This window comes from Toxotes jaculatrix, chromosome 15, assembly GCF_017976425.1.
Source record: "Toxotes jaculatrix isolate fToxJac2 chromosome 15, fToxJac2.pri, whole genome shotgun sequence".
NCBI lineage: Eukaryota > Metazoa > Chordata > Actinopteri > Toxotidae > Toxotes > Toxotes jaculatrix.
In genome coordinates this window covers 18,294,574-18,318,950 of record NC_054408.1, presented here as the reverse complement: position 1 = coordinate 18,318,950, position 24,377 = coordinate 18,294,574, and the positions used below count along the sequence as shown (strand labels likewise).

Sequence of the window (24,377 nt, the reverse complement as noted above, 5' to 3'; positions counted from 1 at the left end):
GCAGCACAACCTTGTGCCCTAAGGTGTGAGTGGGGCGGTACAGACAAGGATGGAAGGTTGGATAGTCTTTCCTCAAGACTGCTAAAGCAAAAGCAGATATTGTGCCCAGCACCATTACGTCTTTTCCCTCAGATGCTTTGTTGAAAGTGAGTTTAGGTTTTGCTCATTGCTGCGTAAATCTGTCCACCTTTGATATCTTGTGCTTCAATATTGAATGCCTAGTTTTTTTTCTTTTTTTTGTAAGACTTTCTCAGAATGCTGAGAGGAGCAAATGCTGTTTTTAAAGGGGTGCTTCAAGGATTTTACATCACATTTACATACATTTTTACATGTACATCTCAGTCTATATAAAATTGTTGAATAATTTCTTCTGTGTTTCTGGAGAGAGCTTTCCAGCATTTAAAAAATAATAATAATTATATATGTATATATATGTATATATATGTATATATATAGCATCAAGTGTTTTTGGAGATCTAGACTGGGGACTAATAATGGGGACAATAATTCAGGATGTATCATCCTGTACTGCATTAGTGGGTGATCAGTTAGTCTTTAACAAGTTTCCCAACTTCAATTTCCTTTAACAACCCCATCTGGCTGGCTCAGTAGAGCAACACATTAGCAAAACAGAAAATATTATCTGTAAACAAAGCTGCTGCAGATTAATATTTCAACCTGGAAAACAAGGGAGTGCTTTGACATGGGTTGGATGAGTAGTATTTGAATTTAAGTTTAAAGTAGATTATCTTAAAGTCCCATTAATGCCGTGTTTAGTTTTATTGTGAAACTGGGTACAATGAGGCCCCATTCACTGTCAGCAGCAGATTTCTGATATCCTCTCTGACTGGTTTCTCTTTAAGCTATGTTCTTTCACTTTCTCTTTGTGAAAAATGTTTTAAATATAATAAATATAATATAACCTCTGCACAGTTGCTGTGGGCCAAATCATATCATTTCCAGAAGGCCATTAATTACCACTACAATTAATGTTGGCGTTATTTTGTTTACAATGCCTGCAGAAAGACGACCTTGCATATTCATCTATGGAATCTGGCACCGCTCATTATCATGGATTATGAATTGATAGAAAGAGGAATTAGACAGCTTTGCCCTGCAAACAGGCGACGGGATTGAAATGTATTCTGCCTTTTTCTATAGAATGATATGCACTGAGCAAAGCCTTAGAGGATTAAAATAAAAGCAGACAAAATTCAGTCTGGTGCGAAGCCATCAGCACTTTGATTTGACTGTGAATATTTTGGGCATTATACAGAGGAATTTATTATCTAAAGAAAAAGGCAAGGTAATACATTACACTCCTGTCATCTAGAAATATAAAAATGTTGGTGCTACTGATGGCCTTTCTCCCTACCCTGCCCCAGCTCGGTCAGGGAGATGTAATCACTGCATCTTCAAAGCCTGTGGGGAGGAGGGAAGGGAAGGTGGCCTTGGATTGCAATACCTAGAGACTAGAAGGAGGCACTGGTTTATCCGCTCAGCCACGGGCCCCACGGGACTGGACAGCTGACGACAGTTATTCAGGGAGCTTGGAAAAACAACCTGCCTCCACGAATTGCTAAAGAAAACCCAGCAAAATGGAAACTCTCCAATTGTGTTGCAGTTCAAGCAATGACTTTCTATGCAATAAAGAGCCAAACCTTTGCTGTGTTACGGGGTCAAACCGAAACTTTGTGCGGTGACAGTTACAGTGGAAAGATTGAGAATTTGCCAAGAACATGATAATCCTATTATGAGTTTGTGTGTCATACTTACAAGGAAGTCTAAATGTCAAGGCTGTCTGAAAATGTGCAGATCTGCTGTTTGCTGTGTTTTTGAAATAAGGTGATAATTTACCTTCTGTACATATCTCTTCGGCTAGAAATTTTGAAAAGAACTTTCAGCTCTAATGGTGTTCAGAATGCAGCTCTCTCCCTTTTTTTTGATGCTACACGCTTGCAAACAGTGTCTTAGAGCTTAAATCCCTTCATGAATCCTCCAGGAAAGGATTTCATGGACTTCTGGCTCGTCTCAGTAGTGCTGCCATGAGATGCTTTGTGAATCTGGTGGACATGGAGACCAGTGAATCCTCTGATTGAATTGTCACTCCCAGAGGAAAAGACAATAAAAAGGGTCAGCAGCTGACTTCAAAAACATTGTCACTGAATCTGTGTTGCATGGCTGTAGCTTGGCTCGACCCAGTCAAAAATGATGTTGATCTCAGCGTCCTCAAGGCACAGGGGAGGAGAACTGTTCAAAGACAGCTCTCTCAGGGGTTCTTCCACTTATTCCCCTTCAACTACAGGGGAGGGCAAGTCTCCCCATGCTTTCCTCTAAACTCCTCAGATTGTCCACATAGAGCTCATTGGGATCCCACAGAGAGCTTAAAACCAAACAGTGTGATAAAGAAAAACAGTAATGAAAGAAAAGAAAATCTCTTCCATGATCCAGTGCAGAGTGCAGCATGTTTATCACACTGTTGCACTACTGAGTTTAATTTAGTTACTGACATCTTTTACCTGCCACTCAAAGAATAATAGCATCTTGTTTATGACATATTTCATGTAGCTACACATGGTAATCCTTTCAAAGTATAGTTTTAAACTGGTAAAGACATTCACCCAACCATGTTTTTCTGCTCGAACGTGCGAGAACCCAGATTCTGACTGTGATGCACATTTCTTAGATGTTAGACTCACATTGCCATTTAAACATCTGGTAGCAGTTGACAAAGCCCCTGTGGAAACACAGCTTAGAAGTGCAGAGAGTATTTTGCTGTGTCTGTCTGTGATGAAGCTGCAGTAACTATACTCGGTGTATTCTGGGCTGCCTATCAACATCCTGCAGGGTATTTTATCTGGCAAGTGCCATATTGAAATAAATGTATCGCAAATGTGTCTGGTTCCCATGAGAATTGGCGCCAGTAGGTTGGAGGTTTAGGGGGTAATGTAGCGTAGCACCTTGTTATTGAGCTGAAGGACAGGGCCTTTTGCATTATATAATGTTTATTTTCCCTCCTCTCCATCTCTCCCTCTCTGCTGAGATGTAACCCTTCTGTTGACTCATCAAAAAAAAAATCCCTAAACATGCTATTATTACAAATGCTGCATGTTTATGCTCAAGCACCACTTCTGCTTTCTGTGAGAATTACTCACTGACAGTGCTCGACTCTTTGAATGTCCGTGAGACCATTATATCTGCATGATTCAGCTTTCATGCTGCTGTCTTCTGTTACGATGATCTGCCGAAGTTATTAGAGAGCTCACAGGTTATGTTGCCATCACACTCCACAACATTTAATGTGACTGTGAGTGTTTGCACAGCGAGAGTTAATTGGATATCATGTTTGGTTCCTCAGCCTGGTGCCTGACACATGGATTTGATTTGAGATCAAATGCAGCACACTGTCCTTTGCTATCAACATATTTAACTTACTACACGTGTATCTTGTTTGCAGGCATCTTAATTGAGCAGTGAGTTTGTTTTTTTTTTTGCAGCAGCAGCAGCAGCATCAGAAGGCATAAGGCTTTGAAATTTCTGAGAGATTTTTAATTTACTATTTTTCTCCCCGTCCTCCTTTGGAACAGAACTTATGTACACTTCCTAAGGCTTGTACCATCTGTTTTACCAGTAGTTTCAGTAGGCAGGGAACAGACACAACAAATGTGTACGTGTGTCTTTGTGCTCGGAAATATTTATTCCCATGAAGTGTATGTGTTTATAAGTCTCTGTGATTAAGACCAACTCTTCTGTCAAAATGTGATCCTCCTCTTTGCCCTTAACATATCACTTGTCCGTGTTCAGTCCTCCTCGTCTGCATTGCTCCTTTTTCTGCAGTTCAACACATTTCTGTATGTTTGAGTATTTGTCTTAGGCAAAACCATTAGTGTGAGAGAATGAATGTCGTTGCCTAGTGACAATCTTACACCCTCACCACGTCTCATCCATGTCAGAAGTGATGCACTGGGAGGAGCACATTACTGCTTTGTCTTTGCTCTCACAGTCCCCGTCTCAACAGTTAAGCTGCACTGACACATTTTCTTTTGCATTCCCTCCTAGTACGGATATGGTAAAGGACAGCGTCCCAGCTTGTCACCTGAAGAACCAAAAGAAAAGAGCATATTTTATAAACTTGACACGCTTGCTGTCATGGAACCAGTGTGACATTAAAGTACTGAAGTCTACATTATCTCCCGGCTGCTACAGCAGAGAACAAAGCATCATAGCGATATGAGCTTTAACTCAGAGCAAACACAGTGACACATACTTACCACAATGCCCAATGAGAATTATAGCCTATAACATTGCTATGGTGTGTGTTGTTCATCTCACAATTATACAGTAGCTAGGACTTGACTCTTAATGAGCATAAATCCATGACATTGGCCTTTATTTATTTATTAGTAATGAATAATGGGTAGTTTAATAGATAGTGAAAGGAATGAGTTAATGCTCTCTTTTCTAGCGACTCTATAAACATGGTCATAGTCCAATGATTATTTCAAGGGAGCTGGGTGCCAGAGGATATTTAGAGAAAAATACATGTCCTCCCACTCGCTCCGTGCATTGTACTCTAACCGTGGTCCTCATTAAAGCTATATATTTGATAGGGAGAAATATAAATAAAGGCAAAGGTCAAAGCTTTTCACTAAAAATACAGTAATTTAATGGAGGAATCCAAGGACAAGGCTATAATAGCTTTAATAGTGCTAAAACACTATAATAGCGGTTTAGCACCAAACGGCAGACAAAGTTAGCAACTAGCTTGTGAACATAGTGGAGTTGTTGTAAAGCAAAACAGAGCTAAAAGAAGAGTTAATATTGGACTTAGATTTATCAGGTGGCCAGTAAGATAACTCCAAATGAATGCTAGTGGTGCTATGTGTCTGTAAGATGAGTAAGTAGGAAACCATATGCTAGAATGTTTGCCACAACAATTTTAAAGGATGATAATATGATAAAAAACAATATTTTAATAGTTTTTGTCATGAAGACAATCTCTTTAATGGATGGGTTTTCATTTCTTATTAAACAATACTGATCATATGGGTGTTAAAATGGTTGCTGTTATTTTTCCTCCTGTCCACAAAGAGATCCCTTCATAAAGCAATTTCAGTGTCAGGGATGAGGGACAAAACTCACGCACCTCATTCTGTGTAAAAAGTGCATTCTCAAGTTCAGCTGAATGTAATATGAGGCCTCAGCAGTTACACAAATCAAATGGGGGTCCTTTTAATATGAAAGCTGCAACATCCTTTAATCAACACTACAAATCTTCCTGCAGGGGATCCGAAGATAATATTTAATCAAGTTTCGGTCTGTGTGCTATGTACCTGTATGAGCATTTGTTAAAGAGCCATTAGTTTACAGCACCACATACGGTGCATGGATTGAAATTTTTTTCTTTTTATTTTAATGCAATGACTGTGTGAATTAAACATGACAACATGATGACATGATAAAAAAGAATTTAGTTCGGGCAAACTAATACATCAGAATCTTATTGCACCAATGATGACATTATCACAATAGTGTATTTATTTTCTTGATGTAAGAATGCCAGCATTAAATCCAACTCTGTGTATTTTGCTCCTAATGAGATCATTCTTCTCAGTGAATATTGGTTTTAGCCTCTCTGACTACAATATACTGTATGTATTATTCATTTGAAGCTGGCCCCAGAACAATTAGATTATAACATTTGCATAATGGTTGGTCACAAAAGTATCTCTATTGACTAATTATGTTGGTGTTTTCCAAATAATGATAAATTGGCCTTTTTGCTACTTTTCTGTATGGTGTTTCTGAAGTGCAGCTTTACTACACTGTCCCCGATGCTACTCATTCTTCTCTGCTGACTGATGTATTGATTCTTATTACACAGTACACCCAGGATGTCATGGATGCCAGCATCTGGCTTGATTCCACTGTACAGTGGCATCTTTCTTTTCTTTCAAATAGATTTGATTGAATGCTCAGCATAATTTACAACAAATAATAAGCTATTACACACAGGAAATGATTTTTTTTTATTTTTGCTCTCATTTACTGCACCCAGTCCCTATAACATGTAGCAAATAATATTGATTTGGATTTTCTGACTTGATTTTGAATGAAACCATGTATCACGCAGGAGCAAAGTAGTTGTTTTTAAATGTTAATGCAGCAGATGAGGGAAAAAAATCTTTAAGGTTTTGACATCATTGCAAATAGGAAGATGATCCACATAGAAAAAAAACATAAAGGCAATCATGTACAATACATCTTTGCCTTTGCCAGACTTAATCATACTCATATGACATGTTGACATATCATGGCCACATCTGTTTGTTTACTGTCGGCTACCTGTAGTTGAACAGCATGTAGCAGGGAGTTTAGATTTCAACAAATCTTGATTAAATCACTAGGCTATTTCTTCATTGTTCAGAAGTCTGACAACAGGAACAGGCAGATATATACAGTAAACAACAACTATTGTGACGTGTGTTTAAACCACAATCTAGATGATGAGAGAGGCCAGGAAGTAGGAGGGAAGACAATTATGAGTATGTTTGAGTATGATTAAAGTATGGGGCTCTTCCTGTAGCCTTCTCCAGAGCATGCTAAACACATATCTAGTGTCAGTAATGTGTTTAACATAATAGATCCTGACATGTTCTTGGCATTTTTGTGTTTCATGTCTTTCATGTGTTTTCCTGTATGCCTATGTGTACATCATTGTGTGTGGATTTGGCGATCCACTCTCTCAAATAGCTGATTCTGGATCAGGCTGTACTGTGATCAGGCTGTACTAACTGTGGAGGTGCCTGATCAATTCTGTTTGAGCAGACGTTTTCATGTTTATGGAGATTTTTTTTGTACTTCACCGTCAGTGTAGACTGTATATTCCTCTGATTTAATTTTTTTTTTTTTTTTTTTTTTTTTTTACCCAAAATTGTATTGTCACGTGTTTCAGTTTCAACAATTTCAGTCCCACACCCACAAGCCTGCCTGTTCTGGAGGCATGTTCAGGTGGCCTGCCTGTGAGGGTCACACTGATAAACCATTTAGTAAAACAATGGGAGATTTTTTTTTTCAGTTTCATAGGTGACACTTCTTCAGTTTCTTTGTCCACATGAACTGGTTAAATCTACAAAAAAAAGTCTGCTTACTGTGTGTCAGAGCTGCGTAAGTTTTTTTTTTTTTTGTGTAAGACCTAAATGGTGTTAAATATTTCCCTGACTAGTCTTTCAGGTTATGGGACCTAACATGTAAAAAATATATCTAGGACGATTCAAACTAAATAGTCAATCTGGAGTCTGGAGTGACGATGCACCAGTTAGAGAAATGCAACAGTTCAGTGTAGCCTGTTACAGTCAACAGTAAACCTTAAAATCTGTTCATTGACAAGCCTACAAGATCTTGTTGTAGTGACTACAGAATTATCAAACTTTTGTATTGGCGGGTGGGGGGTCAGGATTTGAGCCCTGCTCTCTGGTGCCACAGTCCTGCACTTGGTACATCCATCATTCACCCCAACTGCCCCCTGTTGATTCCGCTGCCATTAATAAATGTACCACATCATTCATTTAAAAAGTTATGTTGCCTGTGAACATAATCCAGCCAGCAGTTATGTTTGTCATCATAACGTAATTGGTAAAATAATTCAGTACCAAATGAAGGTAATCTGCAGGTGACAGGGCTGTTGTCACAGCACCTGCCAAACTCTCAGCAAATGCAGGAACAAGAGGCAGCTATCTCACCCTTCCTTCATAGTGTAAGCAGTACAGTATATTGACTGGTGATGCGAAAGCATAAAACCATAATCTAATATCACAGGACTTCTCTGTTTCAGTTTTTTTTTTTTTTTTAAAGCGTGGGCTACCATTCTAGATGATGTACGGTAGATAATCTAGTACAGTCTTAATGCAGCATGATTTGACATCACATCAGCCACAGTTGCTGTAGTGAGCTACCTGTGAAAAGCTGTGTAAGCTAAGCACCACGCTGCAGCACAGATGTGCTGCAATCACGTTAAAGGTGCCCCATTATGGCGGAAGGGTATGAGACTTTGAAGAGCTGCCAGTATTCTGCCCTCCTGAAAAATCGAACATTAGTGAGTAACACCAGTCATAATGGAGTGACCTTCAAATGAACTGTAGAGATTTAAATGTGAAATTCACAAACCGTTTTACATTTACTGATACCAGTGATGCTATTATGTTTCATCTTTCTGGGGTGTCCGCTTGTTTACTATGTTTCAAGAGGTTTGATGGAAGGGTTCATGTGAAATTTGTCTCTGTCTTGTCTCAATAGTCAGAGTGGTCTGGTATAAGCTTGGGTGCTTGAGATGTGGGAAGTTGGCCGGCCTCTGCTAAAAGATAATTAATTCACAGTCCAGTAACTAATGTTGTGCCTTTTGAGCTGGCTTTCCAACTCTTTCCAACTCCTCTGGTGGGCCACGTTCAGGACTTAGTTGGCAGGTGTGAACCCTGCAGCTTCACTGTGAGGAGTACTGCATGCAGTCGGTGGTGGGCCCAGTCTAACAACTGAAAGTCAGTAAATACCTTGAATCTGTAGGCTGGCTGCTTAAACAATGTTTTGTTTTGTTTTTTTTCCTTTTTTGTTTAGCTTTTGTGAGTGAAATATAGAACATGTGACCTTTTTGGGGTGGAAGCTTTTGAATTGTTGGTATCTCTGTAAGAGCTTGGCTGAGTAATGTAAAGATTATTGTAACTAACTACTGCAGATCTGATTCTTAATGTACAGACACACCAGCCAAGGAGTGTTTTTAGCCACACAGAAGAATGCTCCTGATTGGCCAAATAGGTTTGGCCTCAGTCCAAGTCAGCATGTGTTTCATATGCAACAAGCAAAAACTGAGAATGGCTGTAGTACAGCCCTGGCAGAACATCATCAAATGTTGGCCATGCATGTCCACAAACATGCAAAGGCATACACATTTTCCCACCAGGGAGTCATCCAGTTCATACTGTGCCACTGGCTGCTTCTCAGTAGCTTCTTGCGATTAGTTAGGAGTCAAATGTCCTGTTGATATGGAGAAATGAGGCAAGAGCTATACATTGTCAGTGGCCAATGGCATCTACATCTTTCTCTAAATGTATTAAAAATCAAGCATTTAATCCAATCTTAATATGGTAAATTTGTTTCTTTCACTGTCTGTGTAGAAACTAAGTTGTCGGAGGTTCTCATTTGAGGGAAATGTGTCAAGGTCAGGGGTCGAACAAATACAGCAGAATAAGCTCTTTTGGGAGAGCACATCATTTCAAATGCCAGATATATAAAGGCCACACTGGAGAATAATTCTTTCAAAGCTTGCTCGTGTTAAGACCACTGTGCCTTTTGAAAAGCTGTGGTTGTGAATGTTAGTTAACTCTTGTTTACTACAGTGCACTTTATCTGCCTATATTTTAGCCATTCACTTTGTTGCCATGGGACTGCTGCCAAATACTTCGGATGACGCACGTTGTTCATGACAAGTAGCAAGATAAGTAGTGCTGCCACATCCACAATTTGTCCAAGGATTGTTTGCCTTTGAGATATGAGCACAGAGCTGTGTACAAATAGCACATGTACACAAATCAAGCTATGGGGAAATTAGCTCGTCAGTAGTACTGTCACACAGTGGTTATATCATTGCTCTCCATCCGTCAAGCCACAACATCACAGTACCCAGACATTTCATAATCCAAACATCCTCAAGCCTTAAGCATGACAACATTAATGACTTCGCCCCGGACAGACACCATGAGTTCAGTTTCCTTGAGTCCTTGATGCTTTAGCTCACACAAACACACACACACAGGTACACAAGCAAAATAACTGAAATATTCATAACTTTTTTACTCTTTATTCTTGGCACAGCTCATCAGCTCAGAGATTGATGTTGACAACTTGTGGCCACATCATCTCTGTAATGGTTTGTTGTTGTGAGCTGCTCATTTATGAAATTTGTGAAACACTAGCTACTAGGACTAAGTAAACATTGTTTTTCTTTCAAAAGCAAAGAACATTAATTACTCATTTGAATATGTTTTGTTTAAATTTCTGTTTATGCATATGAAACTCAAACCATGGAAACTGTAATAATCAGGTCTTATGTTCATTGTGCATTTGACAGACAAAAAGTTCAAATTGTGTACAGTTTAAATTTTTTTTTCTCTACACTGTTGTCGAAGTAAAAGGTAAACACATTCTTTCCCACCTATGCAGATGAATTTATTGTAATGTATAAGGCAATGTGTCAAAAGGGTAGTTGTTACTTGCCTACAGGCAAAGTAGCTGCACAGCAGCTCATTGCAGTGAGTGAAAACTATTGCTGCCGCCGCTGTTTCTGACATTTTGGCTCAGGTTCAGATTTACCAAAATGATTTTGCACTGTCATCAGGCTCATGATTAGATTACAGATTTATGTCAGAAGAAAAAATAATGTGATGGTTGAAAAATGCATACATGTCATTGTATTTGAGGATTCACCACAAAAGCACCTGATACTGTTATGAAGCCATCATGGAAAGTCCACATTGGCATTGCCTCAGGTCAGACATCTCAATGCTCCTTTGATCATCAACTTTACCCATAAATTAAGAAAATGAAAGCATCATTTCTTAGGGATATGATGAATCCCTCTATATAGAAGTTCAAGGAGCTTCCCCTGCTGATAGATTATCTGTTATTTTCTTTTAGGAATTCATTATTCCACACAAACTGACAGCGGCTCAGATTAACATGATTATCATAATGAACATAGCTGCTGAATTTCCCCCCTAGAAGCCTCTCATTTTACATTAAATAGAGGTATTAGTCTGGCCCAACTGCTTCCTTCTCAGTCACTCCTCAAAGTACGCAAATCGCATCATGATTTTTAGTTAACATGTCCTAAAATCTAAAAGCTTGCTAGTGCCCCCTACAGCCTGCAGTCTTCATTCATTAAACCCACAACGCAAGAAATATGATACTCTATCTAGAATTACCAGTAGTAGGGCTAAAAATATACGGTTTGTCTTGATGGTGCTGCAGGTCTACAGTCCAAGAATTGTACAAAATTGAAGAGGTTCTTCCTCTGGAGAGCACGAAAATCGCTCTACCTGCTTAGCATCAATATGTTTAGCTCAAAGCACTCAAGTCAGCTTCACAGAGTATGGCTGTAGACTCTTAATCCTGCTGTCATAAACACAATGAAAACATACTGGATATCAGAAAACTGTCATGTGTTAGCCGAACCACAGTAGTTACTTCTTACAATTCTCTTGCTGGAAACGACATTTTAAGTTTAAAGCTCATATGCAGCACTGTTACAACGAATATGGGATTGCTTGCAGCAACGTCAGTAATAAATGTGCAGTATTTAGACTAGATGGGAATGTTTTATTTGAATTAATAGTTGTGTTATTGTAAAGTAAGACATTGATAAATATTGATGCAGAACTTAAATGTTTCCCGCTTTGCCTGAATAAGCATATCACACTATAATTTTTTTTTTTTTAGCTTACAAGGGGGAACATCTGCCTTCCACTCAAGGTGTTATGATTAAACTGGTATTTAAGTGTGCTTGCCCATTTCATCTGCGGACATTATTCATTTATCAAACCATTACTGGGACCGTGCAGCTTTTTTTATATAAAGTAACTAGAAATTTATACATCAGGAATTACCTAATACAGCAGGGACTTACCACAGTATATCTGCTATTACATCTATCTATCTATCTATCTATCTATCTGTCTGTCTGTCTGTCTGTCTGTCTGTCTACTGATCTGTGTGTCTGTAAATCAGCGGACCCTGTTTGCTTCTTATGTGTTTCCTTTAACTTTGAGCACAATTGTGCGTCCTCTACATTTTGACAATAAGAGTTAGCTTGCTGCAGTATTTTATCTTAGTGCAAAACGTAGTCATAACATTGTGTATATCTGCTTTTGAAGATGCTCATCTCTCTGCTCATCATTACTGATTGTCTCTAGGGAGTTGTAATTATCACTGGATAGTATAGCTGTCAGAAGATGTGGTACATAAAATAGTGTACTACCATGTATATTCAACTTTGAGCAATCATCCAACATAGTACAGTAGTGTGGGAATTGACAGAGGAATTCTGAGCACCTCAGCCGTTGAGAGACCATCTGTGTACCCCTGCATGACACATCAGAGCCACTGAATATTCATGCACCATCCCTCCCCTTATCGCATTAGATTAGAACCCATGTGGCGAGAAAGCAAGGGGAAAGGCTGACAACACTGTTATGTTGTCAGAGACCCTTACAGCTGTGTGTTAAATAGCACATTTGCCAAATGGATATGTGCTATGGTGTGGCACTAGGATGACTCTGACAGTGTGCCTTTTTCCATAGTGAATGAATTGTGTATTTTGAAACTTACAAAGGTCACTCTTTACTTTAACCCTTCCACCTTTATTTAGCATGTATAAACAGCATACAGGTATCTAATCAGATATATTATATAAGCATTTATTAATCTACAGTATTTGTCAATAATACTTGTCTTATGACCCTTTTGAGAGTCAAACACTAAGATCTATCTTATTTGAATTTTACTCCAAATCTGTAAGATGTATTAAGTGTTTTACGGTTTTAAGAAGATTTTTTCCTTTTACTTTTTCATAAAATGATTGCTCACATAATAGTCAATTGTATGCAGTACAACAGCCTTTTCAAGACTACTGGGCATATTTTCAAGATGGAATCCTGAGTTTATATTCATTTACTGACTACAGACTAACCATTTAGAAAGCAAGTTATGCCTTTGTAAAATGTATTTTTAACATTGTGTACTTTATATATGTATGATGGATCTCAAATGGACTTTGCAGCTGGAAAGAAGCACAAATGTCAAAAGTCCATCCCAAAACGAACTGGAAAAGGAGAGAAATGAAAAAAAAAAAAAGATGCCTTAAACACATACCGGAGCCCAGCAGATGGGGCAGCCAGTTTGCTCATGTATGAAATATGAACTCTCAGAGACAAGGTCACTTATATTTGACTTACCTAAATGTGGCATAAAAATAGTGTGAATCACTGGGGCTTGAAGAGATAGCCAAGAAATATTCATTAAAGAAGAAGATCTCCTGTCTGCCTTTTAAGGCATTAAAATGCTTGGGAGGAGAAACTAATATGAGTCATTATTGTGTCAATACAGACGCACACCTACTTGTCCACATATCCCTCCTGTAAATCAGCATGGGATGACAGCCCTTTTGGTAATAGCCACATTAATTGCGACATCTCTTACCTTACAAAGTAGAAATGGATGCTGTGAATAAGTAATTGCCCAGTCAGGATGGTCCAAGTGTGCTGGGATGTGAGTTCTTAAGGATGGGAGAACTCCAGGGAATGTTACAGATCCTATCACGTGGGTCATAAATCTTCCCATTAAGTGGCTACAACGGCACATCGGTAATTGATATCAATGTAGTTAAGGTGGAGATGTGACACATTTACAGTGGTGGTGCAGTGGTCAGCTGTGTTTTATGTGCTCTTGTGGTTGCCACATGAATGAGGGTCACCTATGTGCCTCATGAATCCTTGAACAGCTGCTCTCTGCTGGCAGGGAGAGTCAGGCAGTTTGTTATGAGACTTCGCCAGTGTGGCTGTGAAGCAGTGCGGTGAACATCTGTTTTGCGTAAAGAACAATGCTGTGAAGTATAAATACATTTGCATATGCATAGGTTCTTCCTCCTCCTATAAAAGAGGTCATATAGTATCAGCACTTTGAGGAGGCACTCAAAAAATACTGGCAGAAATGTGTTTACCCGCTAAAAATACAAATGATAATGACAATGAAATATGCAATGCCTTTTCACATATGGTCTTTTGGTCTCCCACTGTAAGTGCTACTCCACATTCTGGAAAAAAAAAAAAAAAAAAAAAAAAAAAAAGCATTGTTACAGCTCATTTGGCTTTGCACCGACACTGTACATGAATTATTCATGTTGAAATAAATAGATAAATAGACTTTCAGATTTTTGACTCTGTCTTGTTTCTCTATTTCAGGTTTGCAGGAGGTGGTGATCAGATGTCCCCTCAATCACATACAGTGTATTGGGACAAAAAAATGTATTCATTTCAACAAACTTTGCAATGGAGCTAGAGACTGTGAAGATGGCTACGATGAAGGAGTTCACTGTAGAGGTAAGAGTTAATGATGTTTTCATATTCTGATTCTTTTTGCCTTGGGTTTAGAATACATAAATTAATAAGTATTCTCATTATAATGTTAATTAATTAGATCACTCTCATCTTATTTGGATTTTTAAGATTGTGAAATTAATTTTACCCATTAAATCTGTATTACTTTTGTAAAATATATAGCTGTGGAAAATGTTTAACTTTTGTTTGCTGCTAATGTGCTTTGCATAAGAGGATCATTATTCCAAACTACAGTCAAGTAAATTTAAGCTCAAGTGTGGTTTGTTTTTATTATTGTAGGAATTTAACTCTTAATGCTTGATGTTTGGTGATGAAAGTGCCAAGTCATGATATGGTGGCTTGAACTGGCACCACAAACTTTTGTGGTTAAACTGGTTGCCAAGGTGACTTCTCATCATCCTTCCTGTCAGAGCAGACAAGAGACGCAGCAGGACAGTAGCACCAGGTGTTGTGTTGTACACAAGTTTTTGTTGTTGCTCGCATTCTTAGCAACTATAGCAAGCTGCTATGGACACCTGGTTTCTGTGATAAGGCAGCATCTGCCTCGTGATTGCTGCAGTCTTGGCACAGCATTAGCCCCTGTCTGGCAGAAAGCACGACCTTTTTTGACCTATAAGACAGTTAAAGTCATGCTGGGCTTTGTCTCTGTGTGAGTGCTAGGTGCAAGGAAATGGTTCAAAGTTGTGAAGAGTCCAAAAAGCATGTTTGTTGGCACAGAGCAGTGTTTCACTCCCTACACTAATGCTTGCATTGATGAATTTGCCTGGTAGACTGCCTGTGATGAGAGAATGGAATTAAATCAATATTGACTGAAGTGGAAAGACATTATAACAGTGTACAATAGAGCTATTTTGGTTTAAACCTTGCCATTTAGTTTATAGATCACCTCAAATGGATACACCTAAGATAAATTAAGTGTTTACACAACACGTCTTAGTGCTGCATGTAGAGGCCTGGGGTTCAGAGAAACTCTAACGTAACTGCACTAGCATAAATTTGATTCCCTGCTCTGACAACTTCCCAAATCTGCTGAATTGTTTCTGAGTTACACAGCGATCTTCAGGGTTAATACCTTAAGGTCTATTCATTCAACTAAACAGAAAAGCAGAATAAGAGGTCTGCAAGCACAATTCAAATACAGACTGCGTTCATGTCATGTCAGGTTTAATGAAAATGCAAAATGCCACCTGGGAGAAAAGCTCGAGTCAGCCCAAGTAAACCACACAGCTAGTTTTTGCAGGCTTATATATCTCCCATTACTTGGGCTAAAATGCAAAAGTGTGTCAACACTGGCAGAAAAATGGCAAGCAATCGTTCGATGCTGGAAGAACAAGGTGATAATAATTAAAATTATCAACTCATATTTTAGCTACTACATACAATTTTCCATCCAGTATGTTCATGGAAGTTCTTTATACTTCCAGCTTGATACATAATAATACATTACTTCTGCTTGTAACTTGTTAATTACCATCTCTGTTACAGATCCCCAAAAGGAAACAGATTAGACACTATTCTAATATACTGCTGGCACACAATTAAAATATAATAGCAGTAAGCCTCACCTTGCTGTATCTTACTGGGGCCACTAATTAGTCACTTCATTGGCCACAATGTCCCAAAGAAAAAAAAAAATGGAAACAGAGAAGGTTGGATTGCTTCTTTTATTATTATTACTTTTTAAAAATTATTTTTAATGGAGTCCTGTTCTTTTGAATGTTTCTTCTGGTTGAGTAGGATGTGTGCTCGGTTGTGCTCTTCTGTATTTTGAAGACAAAGCAACAGCACAAAGACTTCCTGGAATCTTCTCCATAAGTACATCTGTGCAACTTGTAACTCTAGGGTAAAGCAAGAAAGATAAAGTTCAGAAAGAATACCAAAATAATAAGGCTTTCTTTGCACAAACCTTTACCTTTTTTTTCTTATAAGACCCATTAATGAAATAAAACAAGAACTTCTTTTTCTTCTTCTTTTTTTTTGCTCTTCTAAAATGGAAAAACATAATAATAATTAATAATAATTAATAATAATTGTATAATGTCATAATTATATTATTGTTCAGTAGAAATAGAACTCATGTATTTCATAACCTCCAAGATGTGCCTTTACTTGGTATGTCATTATTAATTAAATGAGCTACCAGATAGCAATTTTTTCTGTCTTAAGTTTTGTATGCTGTTCTATAAACATTTGGGGGAAAAGCTTCTGTATGCTGTACTACTTAATCACTGGTACAATACATGTTGTGTTTTTCAAATGAATCTGAAGCTTAAAGTGGTTTCACGAACCATGATTTCAAGACCTGCTCCCAAAACAAAAAAAACAAAACCAAACATTATTTTTCTCTCAAACTGAAAATGCAACAAGTTAAATACAGGATAGAGACACAGTTGAAATACCAATAAGTCCAGGGGCATGTGTTCTCTCTTATTCAACAGCCTAATTTGGATGTACTGCTTTGCATTTAAATTTTTTGTTCAAAGCATCAGGGTTAGAATGTCAGGTATTTTAAAGCCTACAACTACCAAGCAGGAGATCTACTGCATATTTCATGCTTTTTTTCACAGTGTGAACTTTCTGTTGCGCTACTAGTATTCTCCATTGACAATAGAAATTAGGCCCCAAAATCTGTGCGGAAGCCTTTTAGATATTTCTAATGTAAATTAAAGAATTCATGTTTTGTTTTGTTTTTTATTCGTAACTAATGTGGATACACCTATATGCCACCAGCGTCCTACCACCTTCAATCAGGGGGCACTTTAAACTTAAATTTGGTTTAAATTGGTGCAATGTAGGAAATCATACCTTTGGCAACTATAACTTGAACTGAGATCTAAATTTCAGTTTTATTTATTTGTTACTTTAACCAATAAAACCATACCATTGGAACTGTAAGATGTGCCAAATGCAATTCTACTTGTATTGGAGTAAAACTGAGTTTTTTATATTTAAGTCTGCCATAACTCCAGCAACATTTGCTTTTGTGTTCACTTCCCATTCAGTCATGGTCAGTCCTGTTCAGCCTTGCTAAGGCCTTGTATAGCCCTTAAGAGATTTTTCCTTTCTTGTCACTGATTTATTTATATTGTCTTTGTCTTCATTGTCTGGCCTTTTACATTGCTGCTCTGAGTTCCATTGTGGGTTCAACACTGTATTAACCTTGTGAATTGTAGACATCCTTTTTCCTTGTCTGTCTGATGACATTTCACACATCCCTTGTCACTGGATTGGTAACATGGCACCTTTGTGTTCTAAATTCCTTTAAGAGGTACTATCTGATGTTTATGAATGTGTGATCTGAATGCTAACAATCCAACTTGTAATGCGACACTGCAGTCAGCTGCTTTGGAAACTTCCTAGCCTAAAGCGGTAAAATAATTTACACTTTCTCAAGGAATAAATTAATCTTGTATAAAATATGAATTTATTTTCAGTCTTGCCAGTTTTTTTTTTGTTTTTTTTTTCCTGTTGTTTATAATACACTATGGTGCCTGAGTCTGTGCTAAGCTTCTACTTACAGTCACTCAGGGACACATACTGTACACTGTATGCAGGCTTCCACATGGACAGACTATACTCATTGGGAAGCAGGAGAAATTGAGGTCACCAAAGAGAAGTTTTAGGCAACCGGGGTCTCTTACAAAACTTTTTTTTCCCTCCCTTTCCTGCCCACCTCTTATGAATATACATGCTGAACATCCCGAGAGGCCCTGATATGAAGGTGCCCAGATGGAAAACCACCAAACTCTTTTCGTTCACCTTCAGGAGACTTGCTCATTCTTAATCGCATGCTCATGGCTGTGCCGTGGGATCTCTGAAGTCTCTACTGCTTGCATTGAGTAAGACAAATGTCAGACTTAAATAAACACAATTCAGCTTCAGACTTCATATGTTATGTTTAGGGCAGTCCCAGAAAGTGAACACAAACAAATTTCTTCCAAATGAACATGGTGAAAAACAGCAACAGCGTAGAGCTGCTTAAAAACTGAATTTGGAGACTTTGTCAACCCATATGGCTTGGCATTAGGCCCCTCCTAGATTTAAAATGAGAGCTTAATTCTGATGCCAGGGTGATTCCGTGTCTGTTCAAACAGTTTACTCAATGTTTTCACTTTTGCAGCAAAATGTGCTCAATATTAAAGTGGTGCTATCAGATCTAAGCCAGATTATGTACGGTTATTCTGTTTGGGAAAGGACTGTGATTAATATCACAGTCACCATCTTTTTCTTTACCAAATACAGTATAATTTTTTGATGATAAAGTAATTAAATATAAATAGAAATATTCTTGGGTTTGCACTTTTCTTTTTTAAAGCAGTGATGGAAGCTTGATCCAGATTGTATCATGATAGCACATTCACAGCAGTGTCATCAAAGATCACTGGTACTATAGATTGATGCCAACTTAACACTCTCACATTGCTGTCTCAAAGTCAATGTCAGCTATTCAGCCTTGTAAGCCTATATAAAGTGCAGGACATCACATAATTCATTGTTTCCGCTAGGTTTTTTTTTTTTTTTTTTTTTCCAGTAGCTCAGGTCGGGTCGGTGAAGTGAGCAGCACACTTGCATGCGCACCCTGAATGACAGTTACACAGAGAGAGCCGGTGAAGACTTTATGGATTTTTGTGATGGTCCACTGGCCCATCGATGCGGCAGCCCACTGGGATTTGTCCCAGTATGGCCAATAGCCAGTCCGACTATGAAGGGTTTTGTTGTACCTTGGTGGTGCTCGCTTGTAGTCCGCAGGTGGTTGTAGTGAATATCAATAGGAAATAAAATTCTATCTAACTTAATGTTTGCTAGTTCAGTCTACTCTTTTCTCTCTTCTCTTTCTTTTTCTCTTCTTTCTCTCTCTGCCCTTCTCGTCTCAGCCAGGTGTCGCCATGTTTCCCAACTTCCTGTACTTGACATTTCAATTAAAAGCTCTCTGCAAAGTGTAATTGCAATTCCGTGACCTTGCCACAAGGTTTCATTGAAACAGAATGGTAAAATCCAGTGATATTTCTGCTGCACTCTTCATACTCTTAATTGACTATTTATTATTTATTATGCTATTTACTATTCATCCACAGCAGTGTGCTTATAGCATTACTTATTGTGAATGTTATGAGAATGTTCTTCAGATTATGACATTTGATCCAATTTAGATCCTCATCAGATTTTTTTTAATACCTAAAACAACTGAGTTGCATTTATTGAATTTCATTCACACAGCAGTGCTTTTTCAGACTTTAGATTTCCCATCATAAGTGATTTTATGATAGTGCTGATGGATGGAATGCAACCATTTTAACTGAGACTCTAATTTTTCAACAGAAAAACAAGTTCAGTTTGAACACAGTGCTTTGCCAATTCGCGTGGTATTTTTGTGCCCTTCTCAGAGCACATTAGGACTGTCACTCCAAAAAGCACACAGTTCGTTTGAACTATCTGAAAGCAATACATGTACCAAATTCATACAGGCCATTACAGTTCAAATATATTTTTTCCCCCACATAAATTTTATGATTTGAAAAAAAATGTTGAGCCCTAATGTACATTGTGAAAACACAGGAGAATATACAATTAAATTGAAGTTGCATGTAAATTATAGCACTCCCCAACCACTATTTCTCATAATTAAAGCAAGAAATACCACAAATTCAATTTCCAACACATATTGCATTTGGCGTTTGAAACCTCTAGAGTGACAACACATCAGTGTCTAAAGTGGAATAAAGAGTTATGACAGACACAAGGCCTTAATCAACAAGCATTTTAGTTACTGATTTCATTTCAGGTTTGGCCCCTGTCTTGTCTTTACTGTAGTTCAGAGTGAGAGAGAGTGTTAGAAAGTTTAATTCAAATAACAGTGATGGATGAGCAGTTATACATTTAAAAGGTGAATGCAGACACATATAGTTCACACCTTCAACTTCTGTTTACATTTAGATAATACATTAATAAGTTCTCTGGCATCCCTGACTAAGCTCGGCCCACACAATTACATTCATCATTTATAACCTCATTTAATAAAAGCTTGTGATTACTTTATACATTTAATAATAGCTCTTGCTGAGTACTCACTGAAAACAGCTCAATTTCAATATCATAAATGGCACACAAATATAATTCAATCTCTGTAAAGTTTTTCCAGCCTTAAAAGAATGAGGCCTGTGATGCAAGCTCAGACAGTGCGGAGTCACTCTTCACGCTGTACACTTGACTCACATACTGTATACCCATATTCAGAGCCCCACTCTAATATAGCGTTCTGTTTTTGCCATTACACCTGTGCTCACTCTCTCATTGCCAGTGAAAGAGCTGCTTCACTGCTCTCAATACAACCATAGCTGCCACAGTTATTGCTGGTGCTTACTATTCCATTTCATCCCCCTGTAGGCTCTGATTCAGAGTTTTCCCCAAGCAGGGAAGTTTGTTGTTCTCTGATCTTTCTCCTCTCTCTTTGTACTAAGCTTTCAAGTGTGTTCCCTGCGGGAAAAACTGATCAATGTTCTGTATCAACTATCTAATATATACTCTTGTCAAAATTTGTTTCATGTGAGTAGTCTAAATGAACTGTAATTGTCTCTCTGCTTTTACAGTTGTTTATACAGTTGTTCAAATATGTGGCTCTTCACCCTACCCCATCTCCATCTGTTTAAGTCAGGCTAACACATAAGGATGCATGAAACAGACTTTCCTTCTCCCTGTTCTATATGGTTAGCTTAAGAAGCGACAGTACAGAGCTGCCAACAGCATCATTAAGTGTTACATGCTAATATCAAAATATTGTCAAACATGATTGGTCAGCAGTTTGTTATGATTGGCTAAGTGTGCAATTATTAACAATAAATAAAATTTCATGATTAAATTTGAGAAATGGGGCGGCACGGTGGAGCAACAGTGGTGCACTGTCGCTTCACAGCAAGAGGGTTCCAGGTTCGAACCCCGGCCTGGGCTCTTTTGTGTGGACTTTGCATGTTCTCCCTGTGCCTGCGTGGGTTCTCTCCGGGTACTCCGGCTTCCTCCCACAATCCCAAACCCAAAAACATGCATGGGTTAGGTTAATTGGCTATTCTAAATTGCCCGTAGGTGTGAGTGTGTGCGTGTGTGGTTGTCTGTCTTTGTGTGTCAGCCCTGCGATTGACTGGCGACCAGTCCAGGGTGTACCCCGCCTCTCGCCCATAGTCAGCTGGGACAGGCTCCAGCTCCCCCACGACCCTGACGGATTAAGCAGTAGAAAATGAATGAATGAATGAATTTGAGCAATATTAAGTACAACTATTACAACATGTAATTCTTAAGGGATTTGAGCTAAGAAATGTTTCTTCAAAAGCAGGAGAATTTGCTTAGAAGTTGACCCCTCCATGGGGGGAGCACTTTAACAAGAAGAAACTGCATTATTTTATCTGATTTTGTTCATGTAGCAACAATGTACTGTAAGCTGGTGATATGGCTTACTGTTAAATACCACGTAGGCCATTCGCAATAGTGGTCAAAAGAATTGCGGTTAAATATTTTCTTAAAATCATGCTGTCCTACTGTAAGCCTGTCAGATTTCTGGCAGATACACCAAGAATTTTCATGGAGTGGTTGGATTTCTTTTTTTGTTTGGGTTTTTTTTTTATTTTTTATATGCTACCTGCCATCTTTAAAATTTTTATAATTTTGGTGATTTCATTTAAATTCCTGCATAAAATTTATCATGAGTTTTGACCTCAAGTATTTAAATATAGAAAATAAAGATAACATAATTTTTTTTTACTTTATTAGTTTTGCTTTGATTATCCTGGAAAAAGTATTATATAGTCATGTTTGAACTTATCTGTGAGGCAGATAAGTGGAGCCTGTAATGGAGTTTGCAGAGTTAAACACAGATTTTCCTTAGATGTTCCTTTGAAGTCACCAACACAGATGGGATTGCACTCATCTCCAATTTAGATCTCCAGATACTTTGTTTAACTACAACTTTAGTGATCTCCTCCAAAATCAGAGTCCTATAGATGAAGGAACAAGCATTGTCACAGATTACTTTCTTGACAGTATATTTGCTTGATTGCACACAGTCTTTGGATGAATATTTCATTGTCAGCCTGTGCCAACAGAAAATCATCTGCAATAATCCTTTGAATGTTGTTGAATGTTGCAGTGATGAGGTGCGGCAGCCTCTCCCAGCACTCTGCTTTGACAGGCTCTTTAATATATTTGATCCCAAAATATATGGATGTGTTTCTGTTGTTAGGGTAATCTGGACTTTTACACAGTAATGTACAATAGCACAACTTGTCAAATGCATTGTGTTTGCCCTCTGTGCAGAATACACTGAGTTAAGCTATTTAAGGATTTGAATAATAGTTGTCTTCAGACTACAGCGGCTGAAAAGTAGCAGAAAAAAAAAATCTCATTACAGATGTGGAAGTGAGGAAGTTTTGGTTCATCTGCTTTAGCAAACACAAACCATAATTGTGTTTTCTAATATTCTATGATTCTGACTTCTGATACTAAAAATAATACAGAAAACAATTGTAAACATTATTTTATTTTCATATGATAAAGCCTCTGAAAACTAAACAATGTCAAACATGCACCTTCCCTCCCATCCTGAACCATTTCTGAACAACATTCAATTATCTCACTTGATTAACTTTTCATGACGACATGACAAACAAACGCAGGGTGAAAGAGCCCGATAAGTGATGCTCTTGTTCCAAAATGACTAGCCATGAATACAGCAACTATTTTTTTTTTGTGTCTCTCACTAGGTTGAAAATGAGCTGCCAACCAGCTTTGTAGACTGTAACATATTAGCATATTTATTAAATTTTTGCTCCACTAATGGATGGAACATTTGCAGTAAGTAGTCAAAGTGATCGCTTTCCACTCTCCGGTGTTACACTGTGATGTACTCTGCCTTTAGTTTGTTATTCTACCTCACTGCAGTCACTTTACAAGAGAAGATGAGGCTGTAATTTTCAATAGTATTTTATTTCTAATTTCAGCTTCCAATGCAGATGCAGCTGATGATTTGAAGGTCATTTCCAAGGCATTTGTCAAAGTATTAAATGTATTAAAGTCATCTAATTTTAAATTCTGTGCCAGGTTTAGCTTTGCTGTTTGAGAAGCCGAAGTTCCAAGTTTTGTTATCCTGGTAACACTGGTTACAACTGCCTGCCAAGCCCCACTGCACACCAAAAAACACACACAACACAAACACAAACAACGGCAGACACTGGCAATCAATATTTCACGCATCTTACTGTGTCATTCCGCAGTCTGGAAAGATAGTGTCACTCAAATCATTACTTTCCCTAATATGAGGGAACAATCTGGTGTCATCAAATCCTATTACAGCGGATTTTCTTCCTCAGGAGTGGTTAGAATTAAAATTTCATTGTTTGCTGAAAGATTTCTACACCCACTCTCATGATGTTTCTTCCAATATTTAAGGGCATGTCAGAAGGCTGGCAGTGCACCAGTTCTCAAATCCCTCAGCAAATTGTGCTTTGAGGGATTAACAACCTTTACTGTCACATTTGAGCCCTAGTTTGAGGTACAGGATTACATTTTTTGAAAAGTACATGTATATGTGCATGTAGCTCTCAATTTCTTGGGAAAATTATACCTTCTAGACCATCCGGACAGCTCCATGTCACATCAAAGCTGACATACTTAAGCTTCTCAGATAGCTGTCTAAAAACTTGTCAATAAATTGTGTCACTGTGATCATAGCTCATCTTATAGCAATAATATTTCCCTGCACACACTTCTAGAAAGTTTGAACTCTAGAGAATATATGACCCAGTTTCATCGCTGTGGAATCAGTCTTTTCTTTCTTGCCACCCAGAGGATACCAACCACAGCCACAGAGCTGGAGATCAGGTTAAGCTTCTAATTTATGGGTGAAAATTCCAATCATTAAAGGTTCTTGTGCCAGTTATGAGTATACCTTCTGTGTTGGGTTTTCATCTTAATTTAAAAACATGCTTTGACTGCAAACAGAGTTTTGGGGAAAAGCTGGCTATCCACAGACAAAGGCCATAGCCATTCCCAAAAGGGAAGCCATAATTAGGCCAGATGGGGCAATCTGACTGTTAGCCTTGGATTTGTCTTTTCTTGCCCATGGTGAGGCTTCTTGTTTGTATTGGCAAAGGAGCAGTGCTACACTCACATTCAGACTCTGCCATCTGTGTGGGTGAATGTGGAAGGTCTGAGAAACTTCTGCTCAAGTGT

At 38.2% G+C, this 24,377-nt stretch overlaps 1 protein-coding gene across 1 annotated transcript in view; it reads left to right on the top strand.

Annotated features, from left to right (window-relative positions):
• The window catches only part of lrp1bb (low density lipoprotein receptor-related protein 1Bb), a 241,714-nt gene that overhangs the window by 67,237 nt on the left and 150,100 nt on the right, over nucleotides 1–24,377 (top strand). The window contains exon 3 of the mRNA XM_041056911.1: nucleotides 14,007–14,144. Within this exon, the coding sequence (XP_040912845.1) occupies nucleotides 14,007–14,144 (138 nt within the window). The remainder of the gene's footprint in view (nucleotides 1–14,006; nucleotides 14,145–24,377) is intronic.